This window comes from Ischnura elegans, chromosome 6 (genome assembly GCF_921293095.1).
Source record: "Ischnura elegans chromosome 6, ioIscEleg1.1, whole genome shotgun sequence".
Lineage (NCBI taxonomy): Eukaryota > Metazoa > Arthropoda > Insecta > Odonata > Coenagrionidae > Ischnura > Ischnura elegans.
Window position 1 is genome coordinate 31,176,811 of NC_060251.1, and position 12,348 is coordinate 31,189,158.

The 12,348-nt window shown below is 37.9% G+C and overlaps 2 protein-coding genes across 2 annotated transcripts in view; both read left to right on the forward strand.

Annotated features, from left to right (window-relative positions):
- The window catches only part of LOC124161324, an 89,834-nt gene extending 86,908 nt beyond the window's left edge, over positions 1-2,926 (forward strand). Inside the window, exons 3-4 of the mRNA XM_046537636.1 lie at positions 1,340-1,528; positions 2,883-2,926. Coding sequence (XP_046393592.1) covers positions 1,340-1,528; positions 2,883-2,926 — 233 coding nt within the window. The remainder of the gene's footprint in view (positions 1-1,339; positions 1,529-2,882) is intronic.
- A 97-nt stretch (positions 2,927-3,023) lies between these two features.
- Positions 3,024-12,348, forward strand: part of LOC124160273 — a 43,059-nt gene continuing 33,734 nt past the window's right edge. The window contains exons 1-7 of the mRNA XM_046536095.1: positions 3,024-3,243; positions 3,824-4,142; positions 5,353-5,474; positions 6,526-6,768; positions 7,291-7,403; positions 9,426-9,502; positions 11,008-11,183. Of these exons, the coding sequence (XP_046392051.1) occupies positions 3,153-3,243; positions 3,824-4,142; positions 5,353-5,474; positions 6,526-6,768; positions 7,291-7,403; positions 9,426-9,502; positions 11,008-11,183 (1,141 nt within the window). The 5' untranslated portion in view covers positions 3,024-3,152. The remainder of the gene's footprint in view (positions 3,244-3,823; positions 4,143-5,352; positions 5,475-6,525; positions 6,769-7,290; positions 7,404-9,425; positions 9,503-11,007; positions 11,184-12,348) is intronic.

Genomic DNA, 12,348 nt, shown 5'->3' on the forward strand with positions numbered 1-12,348 from the left:
TTTGCCGTCTCGCATCCACGCATTCTCGCATAAAGGCTTAATAACAGAGTTAGAACACATGCAAAGAAGAGCGGTCTGGTATGTGAAAGGTCGTTACGATAGTCTTGTTAGTGTAACTGACCTCTTAGATAAACTCGGATGGGAATCTCTGTCGGACCATAGATTGAAAAATAGACTAAACCTTTTAGATAAATTCAAGAGCAGTGTCTTTTCTAACGAAGTTAACCATATCTTACGGACGCCAACATACTACGGAAGATCAGATCATATAAATAAAATAAGAGAGATAGATTGTAGAACAGACAGGTACAGAATGTCATTTTTTCCACGATCAATAAGAGATTATAACGGCAGCGATGGAACTCATAGGTAGATTGCATGACTTGTAGGGTAGCCAACTAGCCTATGTAAAACTTATTGCATGTTTCTCAATTTTATTATTATCTCTAACAGCATATAGTAGTTAATTTGTTAGTATACGTGACATTTTTTGGATGGTGTGGTGTGCATGTCGGAGTCCAATGCATGCTGCATGCTGGTGATTGATCACCCCCTGCCAAACACCCTAGAGGTGGCTCGCAGAGTATTATGTAGATGTGTTCTAGCAATTTACCGCTTTACACGATGCAATTTTGATTGAGCCTTCACGCGTACGTCAGATTGCGCAATTCCATGTACCGTGTAAAACGGCCTTTAGGATTAATCAAATATCTCTCATAAAGCGATAAAACTAGTCTTTTTGAACCATTAATCTTAAAATTTTCTGGAGGATGGCCCCCGCAACTCCCACTTACCCTGGTGGGTATGCAATACCCCCACACCCGTAAGTATTAGTTGCACCTAAATCCCCCCAGCCTTGATTCCTAGCTGCACCCCTGGGTCACCCCTAACTCAGCTTTGTTGACATCCTTGGAGAATGAAGGGGTAGTCGTTATGTTCTTTATTAATTATCTGATCTTTATTGATCATTAAAATGCCAAGTTTGGGGCAGATCGGGAAATAAATTTTGGGAGAGTACCTTCTTGGGTGGTTGAGCAATGAGGAGCATACCCAGAAGTAGACATTGAAAGAAGAGCTTTAAGGTGATGCAACATCCATATCTAATTTATTTCATTATTTTTTTTTATGGGGTGGTATAATTGGGAGTGCATTCACCGCTAACATTGTAGGTGTTGCTTATGAAGTTAGCTTAACGTTCTTAGTCTCAGAAAAAAAACTTATTCTTTTGAGTTTGGGAAAAGGGAAATTTCTTCTCCAATCTCTTCCCTTGATCCATTCCTGTCTGTCATTCATGGTGCTTATAGTCTGCAATGGTTCTAATTGTCTAATTCCTTCACAGGACTGGGGCAGCAGCCTCCAATAGTCAACGGCCATCACCACAATGGCTTCTATGAGGAAGAAGAGGAGGATGAGGTGGAGGAGAAGGCAACGTCTGTGATTGGTGGGAAGGAGCCCCCCAACAAGATGGCATCCATCATTGTCATTGGCGATACGTCACAGCGTGACAATTCCCCCGATGAGGACACAAGTGAGTGTGCATATCTGATTTCAATATACTCTGCTCCTCTTGAATCCTCTTAGCATGTCAGCAACTATTTATTGCCTTCTGAACTACAATGATCTCCATCGATTACCCTTAATCTTCACTAACTTGGAACTCTTGAGCTTCTGGATAAACCACCTGATTTTTCAGCTAAGGCAGCATTTTTAATAAGCATGCACTACACTTTCTGTTACATCATAGCAGGGTTTAAAGTGAAAGAAGTATACTCCAGTCATTCCACAGACAATAATTATACAAGAGCTAAAAGAGCCTACCTATAGAGCTAAAATATCCTACATCTAATTTCAATGTGAAGTAAGTTAGTAAACATGCACCTTAATGCCTTAGGGATAATTTAGTAATTATTAGGATTAAAATCAAATGATTGAGTAAACTGTCAAACAAATGACCTGGTTTTGAATCAGAGTGAAATCCATTGTTATCTCTTCATAGTGAAATATGTATGGATTTTAGGCCATCCATGTTTTTCTTTTTATGTCACTATAATGGAATAATTCCAGGCTGATTTAATTTTTTATCGTCCCAGCTCAATAGCCTCTTTTGCCATAAACATTTTTTGGCATTTTTACCTTCCTGTGATGAAATTTCTGTACACAGCATTTGTGATAAAAGGGCCAAAGTTTAAGGGAAGCCAGGTAGTTTGATATAAACAATCTGTAAACATTTTCACATCTTCATTTTTAGCATGCTTGCCATTGACCAATATTTTAGGACCTAACTCACTTAGGTCCAAAAGAATTTTGGGTTATTCATCAGCTGATCTGTGAATTTTTTTTCTTGAACTCCAGGCGTGTGTACCGTATTGAATTATTTGAGGGTGTGGTAAATCTCTTTATATTTATTCCATGGCATATCTATTTCGCTAATTGCATCATCTGCTGTAAGTTGTTTTAATTTAATCATGACAGAGTTGGGTGCTATCTTAGTGACTTCTTCATCTCTTCATAATGCCATCTCAGCTATATGCCTTCTCATCTTTATTTTCACAATAAACCAAAAACTATACAGGATATTAATTTAAATTTGTATATAAATTTTAAATTTAAATTTATATCCTGTAAAACAGGAAATAATTTAAATAAATTTTTAATTAAAAAAATTAATATAATAATAATAATTTAAAATCTTTAGTCATTTAAATCATTTCAGTCTATTTTAATTTGTAACATAATATATATCAGCTTAATTAATGATTACAGGGAGCCATCCCTTAACAAATTATGTAACATGCGTGAAATTCACAAATTTTCAATATTTTGAAGCTTTGCACTTTTCGAAGAATTATCCAATTTGAATTATATTTTCTTCGTTTTTCTAGCTTTCACCAATGACAATTTTTCTGCTTCACAGCAGCTGAAATGAAAATTGAACTTTTCTGCACCAACCTAAATCTTTGATTTTTCTGTCTTCCAAAGATTTCCATTCACCAGTGGGGTTAATGCTCTCATATCAAAAAAACTGATCAGAGGTATCCTCTTTGGTTAGCAATGTGAATTAACATGTTGAATGCTCCACAGCACCTGCATCAGAGAAGAGCAGGGAAGAAGGAGGCTTTGAGAACAAGGCATTTGAGAGTGATGAAGCACCGATGTCACCACCAACCCCAGCACCCAGCACCCCCATGCCAACACCCTCTGCAGTCTCGTCAGTTGCTGATGGCACGCCGCGTGGTCACGAAGGTAAGTTCATACACTCCAACTCTACTTTTCTCTACAGGTGTAATGTCTAATAGAGGACCTTGAGCTGAGTGGTCATCTGCACATACCTACCCTGTAAGGATGGTATTAATTATAGAGTTATGCTAATTTTGCTGGTAATTTTTTTCCACAGTTTCTGTTTAATATTTTCTCTCCTTCTCTTGTTTTTATTCCTTTGAAATACTCAATTTTTTAAAGTAAAAAGAGTCGAAAATGGATAATATGATAGGGAGCTTGGAACAGAGAATTGGGGACTGGCTAGGGAACTGATTTATGTACAGCAATAATCAAATTTTAAATGAGCAACAGAAAATTCTTAATAATGAGAGCAAGCATCTTGTCAGATTATAATAGGTACTCTTTGGTACCTTAAAATGAGATCAAATGCATTTCACCCATTCTCCTGCTGTTTAATTCCAGTAGAAATTTTCTGAAGCATATTCATTGTTGTCTGTAATGATTCTTTGAGGTATTTGCCTTGATGTGCAGTGAGAAATTTTTTAATTAAAAGGAAGATGTTGTATATCTCCTAATTAATATTATTCTCCTCCTAACTGTCCAGTAATGGCTGTGAATGGAAGGATGGACTCTTCGCCTGCCACGCTCAACGTCAGTGGGCTCATGGTGTCCTCGGAGAGCGAGAAAGCGGACTTGGAGAGTGGAGGTATGGCGGAGGCCGTCAACTTGGAGTTGGTCAACATGAACCCATATGGTGGGGCTCTTGTTGGTGGTGTGGAGGATGTGGACAGCAAGTCAAACAATGGAGGCCTGAATGGCATTCCGGTGAAGAGAGGAGATGAAGAAATGGGTGGAGATGGGGGATTTGGTGACCCATACGATGAGTACTTTGTCCCAGTGAATGAACATCGAAAGTACATTCGGTGAGTGGGAAAAACCCTTGCAAGCACTCTTCATTTCTCTCTTTGTAGATGGATATATGTAAGCAAGTCATTCCCCAAGCAGCAGACGATATCCATCGGGTACCCAAATAAGATTGATACATCCAAAATACATTGTTTTTACGTAATGGATATTTCGACAAATTTTCGATATCCTATTTGTGACATCCACAACAAGTTGTAAAAATAACATTGCATAGACATTCAAGTTGTATTATCCGTGATATTAAAAATGGTCATTCCAAACAGTATCCATTGGCTCTTTGGCATTCTGTACAGTAGCATATGCTCTGTATAGAATTGAAGAGCACAAATGTTTTATTTGTACGTCTGGAGATTACCAAAAACCATTACAAGCACACCCATTATATACTCATTAGTTGTTGTGAAGATATCTAAGAGATGTTATAATACAATCCTCCATGTCCTCTGTTGGACATTGCTGCAATGTTATTGAGTGCGTCCTTCAGATATTTGGCAGATATCCATACAATGCAAATTGAATTAACACAGATAATGCACAGATGTTATATGTCAACGCCGACAATGCTGTCTGGATGTAATTGGGATATTGATTGCTGTTTGGGTATGGCTCTCCTATTACGTATTAAATTATTCCACTTTGCTTTTTTCTCTAATTTGGTATTTAAATGTTCTCAGTAATTTCAACTAACTATCCTACTGCTCTAAGATATTGTATTTTTTCTTTCTTCTTTTTATGCTATAAATGGCCACCTTCAAGACACATTTCTTGACTTGTATCACATTATTACATCTATTACTTATTGACATATCTATGAATAAGTATTGGGTGCTATAGAGTTGATAAAGAGCCTTTAGAGTTGTTCCCTTAGGCCAATAACTTTAAAATTAGCTTGTTTCCTCAACCTCAACATACCAGATTTTAAGAGTAAGTAAATTAAATTAAAGTAAATTTACTTGATGAAAAATGTTGGAAGATTAGATAAATGCAAAAATATTTTAAACTGAAAGACTTAAGCAGGCAAAGAAATTTTATGGGTATTCTATAAATTGGTGCTTAAATTAATAGCTGAAGAATCACCCTAATGTATGGATGGATCTAGTAAATGCCTGTCACACATTTGAGGGCAAAGAGTAAGACTGATAGGTATGTGCTTATCCAAGGAGATCACCAGACTAACATTTACTATCATACTTTCTTTGCTACCAGGGGTGAGAAGTTATACGTCACTAAGGATCGTCGCAGGTCCCAGTCTTGGAGGCGGTGTGCGTGCTGGGCTGTGGGATTTTCACTGCTGGCCGTTGCTATCCTCATTGCCATCCTTGCTGGCAGTAAGTGGCTACGCATAAGTGTGAATCTATTTGTGGATGCAGTCCTCTCATAATTTTTTTTTCTGATTAATAGTGGATTTCTGCATTGAAGTAATTGATGATTTATAGATCCATTAAAACTTCCAGGCTAAAATAGCAATAATCACATCATAGAACAGCACGTGTTAATTTGGACTGTGGTGATTACCCCGACTACATCTCTCATTGATTCAATCTGAAGGTCTTTTGGGCAGGTTAGGGTAGAGCTCACCCCAAACTGAGCCTCAGGCTTGTGAATTTTATTCATTCAGGGAAAAGGGGTCCAATTCCTTTCCCTGAGTCACCTTTCACTTCGAGTATTTTGCTTGGGGGTGTCCGAAGCCTTCACCCAGGACGTGAAGCCAGAACCCCTCAATCAGCAGCCAAGCAGTAAGGCTACCATGCTCCCCACCTTGCATATATATCTTCTCCATTTTATCCTGTCATCGATTTTATGGGCAAGGCTTCTCTGTGATATACTTTGATTTTTTTTAACTTTATTCCCAAACTACTGAAAACAGCACTAAACTACTGAAACTACAGTCATTGGCCTTTACTTCGGGATTTTATTACAAGTTTGCTATTAAATGTACACAAACATCCATCCCATGCATAGGTGCAATCTGCCCAGGCGAGATTCAAACCCATGGCCTTTGGTGGGGTAGCGAAGGAATCTACCCCACTGCCACTGAAGCTGACAATTTTTAATATGCATATATATTTTAATAGTTTTCTTAATTGAGGGCTGCCTTCTCAGCATAAATTTGGTTAAGCATCAATGGATGATTTTTGATGTTTCATACCTTATATTGCATTAAAGTCAGAAAAAAATTTCTTCAATTTAGGGAGGGAGAATTTCCACTCCTCTGTGGAACCCCCTCTGGTTGGGACTTCTATGCCATGAAGATGTCAATTTTTCATTTCCAACAAATTTTCTCTCCGTAACTTTTCTATATTTAATATGAGTTGTTGTCACCTTGTTAATGCTACCTTATTTTGCAGATAATATAGTAATTCTTTTTCTCCCCCTTAGCTGGAGTGATACTTTCACAAGAAGAGCCTCGAAGTGCAGTTGAAGGAAGGGCACTAGGTGCTGGTATCCTTGGATCCATTCCTCGTGTGGCAGAACCTATAGAACCAAATGTGACGGACAACCCAGGAAAAACTTCATTCATGACAGAAAGCCAACCACAGTCATCTTCCTCATTCACTCCCCCTCCAAGCATAACACGTGTACCTAGCTACCCTCCAACTACTGAAATGAGTGCATTATATGGTAAATATTTAAATTTTGAAAGATTAAATTCTCTACTTCCTGTGGAAATATTTCTTGCCAGCATTGGCATCATCAAATATACAGTTGATTCTTAGATGGCAGTACTTACCATCTTATTTAAGAATATAGCTGAATAATAGTAGCCACTTGTTGAATTGAACTTTTGGAAGCGTGAGATGAAATAACTACGTGGCAATTATTTGTAAGGAATGTGAAATGTTTTGCTCACAGTGATATTAAGTGAATTATGTTTAGTATTATTTAAATCTGGTTTTTATTGTGATTAAAAAAAATATTTTTGATAAAAATATGACTTATAAAATAATAGATTAATTAGAATTTCGTTATCTGATTTAACTGAAGGAATATGATGCCAATTCAATAGTAGTGCGATATGGCATTGTGTCCAGTCTAAATTTCTCTGGAGGGGAGCACGTGCCCTTGTACTTCCTCACCCTAAATCCGCCCATGGGTACAGGTGTACTAATTCACATTTAATTCATGACTCTTATTTCTCCTCAGTTCCTAGGGTTCTTGAAGGAGAAATGACAATCGATAGTTTGGATTATACATCAGACTTAGCAAATCACAGCTCAAGCAATTTCCAGAGATTAGCCAAGGACTTGGAAGCAGAGGTAAATTTTGTTTATTGACTATAGAATTAATTAATGTGCATGTTTTCCGGGCTATATTTTTTAAGATCAGAATAAATTATAAGACTATATTTTTTGTGCCATTGCATTTAATGAAATGTTTTATAGTAATTGTGTACAGCACACTCCCGATTATCCGGGCTTATGATGGGGAGAGACGGCACGAATAATTGGAAAACACGGATAATCAAAACTTTCTCTTAAATGTCTTGCAATGTTCACTATTTATGCAAAACAAACAATACAGACTGTCCCAAGGGCAAAGTGTGCAAAACAATACAGACTATCCAATACAGACCCCCATTGTGACCCTCGGAGGTCAATTAGTGAATAATATGGGTATTTGGACAATACCAATGACTTGGGCACCCTATAAAACCCATGGATCGACACCTTTGTTGGTATGCCATTCTTTTTGTCGCCCTTATGACCTTGACGGTGACCTTACTGGGTCAAAGGTTGAATTTTTGTAAATAAAAGTGTTATTTTCGGGTTTCTCGGGTCCGAAAACCTAAGAATTGACATCTTGGTCAATGAAATTCAGACATTTTTCTATCTCGATTTTTTAAACTTTGAAACCCGAAAAGGCAAATTCAAATTTTTGGTTTGGACCCAAATTATGAGGTCAAAAGGTCAAAGTTGTAAAATTTTGCTTACACTCAACAAAACTTAGGACCTTTCCCCATGAGTGTGCCAATTTTCATGAACATTGCTCTATGGAAAGTTACTAAAATTACAGGTCAAAAATGACACACAACCCTTGGGACAGTCTGTATATTATTATTCATACAGTTATTCTGTTATTTTAGAGTGATTCCCGGACTCATTGAGAGCTTTTTTCGCCAATTCGTGATTTTTTTCAGAGGCAATAACATGGTTGTACTCGTATTATTAATGCTACATGTAAGGAATGGTTTTGCAAGCCACACATCCCGGATACAGAGAAGTGGTTTGCACGAATGCTTCAAAACCACTGCTCGACATCAGAAACTACACTGTCAGGCACCACGCCACGTAGTCGCCTCTCGCACAAGTTGCCCAGGTTGCAACTGCTGCAGGACGTGTATCCGTGATCACCGAGCGCGGTTGCGTATGAGGCTAGGAAAACAGGAACACGGTGCTCCAGAATGCAGCTAGTGCGTGATCGCTTCCGTTCTACAAAGGGGATTGTAACGGAAATAATAAGCCCGGTGTATCCTAGCATTAATGCAGAAATTGTGGTTATTTCGCGTCTGATTTATTTTTTAATAAAGATCGTGGAAAATATTCTGCGAGAGTAAAAATCATGCACGGATAATCTGCAACATGGATATATCGCAGCCGTATAATCATGAGTCTGCTGTATTTGTATGATAAAGAAACAGTGCATAGAACCCTGCATATATGGGGTAAGACATAAAGTTTGTAAACTGTTCAAGTTGGCATACTGAAAGACATTAATTAAATTAGAGAGGGAAAGTGTTATCATTCCAAGAACCAAAGTCTAATGAATACCAGGTGAATTAAACTTGTCTAGGCATGTGCAAGAGAAATATCCCATGGTTGAGAAAAGTAGTGCCCAAACATTCAAACACAAATGCATAGCCATAAGAAGGGCATGGTGCAAAACTATGTAATATTGACAGGAATATCTGTGTTTTTTAAAAGCCACTGTATTTGCTTGCTGTTTCTTGAAAGCAGATTTTGAGTTTCTTTATTCCTCTGTCGATACCACATGCACAAATCCAAATAGAAATGCTTTGATATAGCTAGAGGTTTGTGATGTGAGGTACCCCTAAACATATCAGCATTTAATAGTTAATGACTGTTTGTTGGGAAGCTTGGGATCTATAGTTGGCAGAGTATTTAGCTACAGGTTAAATAATCGGTTAAAATTCTTTTTTAAATTATTTTTCTAACAACTTAGATCATATTGCATGAGCTTTTCTTGTGTGACTTATAATCCTGGGCTTTATATCCTTTTTTACCAATTGGATGTGAGTAAAATATTTTTTTTTCTTTCAGCTGAAAACTGCTCTGTTTGATTACTACACAATGAGGAATGGGCCGGCCGATATATTCATTAAAGTCATTGACTTCAAGTAAGTCCATCTACATTCATAAATTGACTCTGAGTGGTTTTCAAAAGTTCAAAGTAGATAATTAATATACCTACCTCACAATCACCTCAAAAAATGGAAAAATCATTTGCGGAATCCAAGTGTGATATAATCTGTTATATGTTTGCATGTGTTTTATTCTTACCGCCACACACGCCAGTGCCTTGAGTGGCTTGTCTTGAAAGCACCTGTATCCGTCACTCGTTCTCTCCCGGTCTAGTATAAGGACATGGCGCACTTGAAAACTGCTGTCTCATTACACAAGAACGGATAGTATTCCCTGCTAAGTATGAAAAACCCTAGTCACGTTGACCAGAGTCACAACATTATCTTCTTGAATTTGCCCATTGCCCTTTAGCTCAATCCAATTTTATGTGTTGTTTCACCAATGTATCCGCTTGAGAAATGGAATTATTTTTCCTATTATTTTTTTAATCATTTGTCACCGCACTCCATCCATCAGATGAGACACTAAGCGATGGTCCCCTTGGTGCCTTTTGTCAGGAGTAGGCTAATGCCAATGCCAGGTTACTCTCCACCCTTCCATCTCTACCCTCCCTTATTGTGCAAATTATTTTAGCTCTCAGTTGCCTCCTCCAAATGTCATGACATAATGTATAACTGTTGTTTTAATCAAATTCATTTATTATGTACAGAGTATAATTTTGTTTAAAGGTTGTTTACATGGAGCATTTTGAGAAATAACCTGGCATGTCTCCTCTTCCTTTCCTTTTTAATACACAGTACGGCCTATTCCCTTTCATTTCATCTGTAAACCTTTCTCTCTCCCTCCTATTTCTTTGCATACCAAACATTCCTCCCTTTCACAGATTTTAGCAGCCCCCTCCCTTCTCTTCCTCCCTCTCCCCCGCCTACTAATTGCATTCTTTCTTCTATCTCAGTTTTAACATCCCCTTCCCACTCAGTACTTGCTCATTCAAACCCCCTGTCTCTTCCGCATCTCATCTAAAAATTTTCTCTCTTTACCCATCATATCCAGCACTTCCTCGTTCCTCTCTCTCACTTCCTCCTCTTCACCTTCTCCAATCTCCTCCGTACCTGCATCTCTAATGCCTCCATCCTTTTCTCATTCTCCTTCCTCAGCTTCAACGTTTCTAATCTATATAAAGCACTACTCTTCAAATCAGAATATTCACCTACCTTTACTTCCAACTCTTAAGTCTGCAATTTATATTTTATAGAAATGTAGGTATATTTGTGTATATTTTCGTGATTGAATAAAATCAGATCTTTATTACCAAGCTTACTTTCATCAATGGTCCGTAGCCTCATTAAACTAATAAGAAATACACAGAAGATATTGGTGTGGACATTTTTGTAGCTCCATGTGAGGTTTTTTTGTGGACTCAAGAACAAAATTAGAGTGTCCAAGTCCTTACATTTTGTTGTATTTTTGAAGTTGCCCTTAAGTATAAGTGAATGAACTTATTTTCAAAGGTAACATATTTGTCTTTAATTCTTTTCAGGCCTGGAAGTGTCATAGCAAGGTTCCATGTTGGATGGCGATTCAAGGATTCCTACCCTTCACCCCAAGACCCAATTGATGTTGAATCCCTGAAAGATCGTCTAGAAGCACATCTCCTGAAAAATGGACTATATTTGTACACTTACCATGTGTCATCAGGGTCTGTGAAAGCAAACAGTGAGTTTTATAAACATTTAGAAATGAAGTAAATTTATTTATTTAAGTGATTATTCACATGGAGCATTTCTGCCTATTTACAATGCAGTAACGAGCATGAAATATAAACATTAACAATTAATAAAAACAAAAGTTCAGGGTAAAAATAGTAAAAACACGTTAATACAAGACATCTGGAAAGGGAGGTAGAGAAGAGGTTTATTTATCCCGAGGGGAATAGGACATGATGAGATGGATAAACGAGTTTCAGAGCAGAAAAAACTGAATATGAAAATTAAACACTCACTAAATAAACTGAAAAAAATCAAATACTTTGTACCCATTTAGGGTTTTTATGCTTGTATATTTTCTATATCCTATAACTGGATAAATGGCCATTAGGTACAAGTAATTTAAGGAATAGTATTTGGGCTATAATTGTCTTGAAACCATGGGTTTAGCCAAGAAATTTATTTGGCTGGGGAGGGCCATAGTACCACCCACCCACTGAAGGGTCTGGGGGTACCCTCACTTAAAGAGGAAGAGGGCAGTGGCACATTTATGGAGAGGTCTACTTCCCCACTTGGGTATCAAATTCACACTAGATAGAATGGAAATTTTGTTCGGACCCCCACTACAGCTGGGAGGTTACCCTCTACTTAGCCCCCCCTTGTCCCTATCCTGAATCCGCCGCTGGAAGAGGGAAAGTTTTTTAATTTAACCTTATCCAAACTTAAATTAAGCCTAATTTCTGATAATGGTTGAAAATGAATGATGAAGTGATACAATACCATACTTGATGATTTTTATTCAGTTTTTAAGGAAGTGATTTGTGACACATTAAAACAGGTTACATAGACAACGGACTGGTGTCCTAACACCCCCTGCTACACGCCTTTTACGTGGGTTGCAGGGTAGTATGTAGATATAGATGTGGCATAGTGGAAAATAACATGATTAACCCTTTCACTGCTGTGAACGTACCTTTTCTTCCTCCCTGCCAAGCACTCAGCACTTTTGCCGAAGCACTCCGAAGGGTCGCTAATCCGGGACCCTTTCCTCCATGAGCTCACCCTCGCTGACCCGTCTCTTGAACCCTCCGAGCGGGGAGCCTCCCTCCCCAAAAGTGACCGCTCTGACTGCATTTTAAAAATCTATCAATCAATCCGATCATTAAAAAATGATT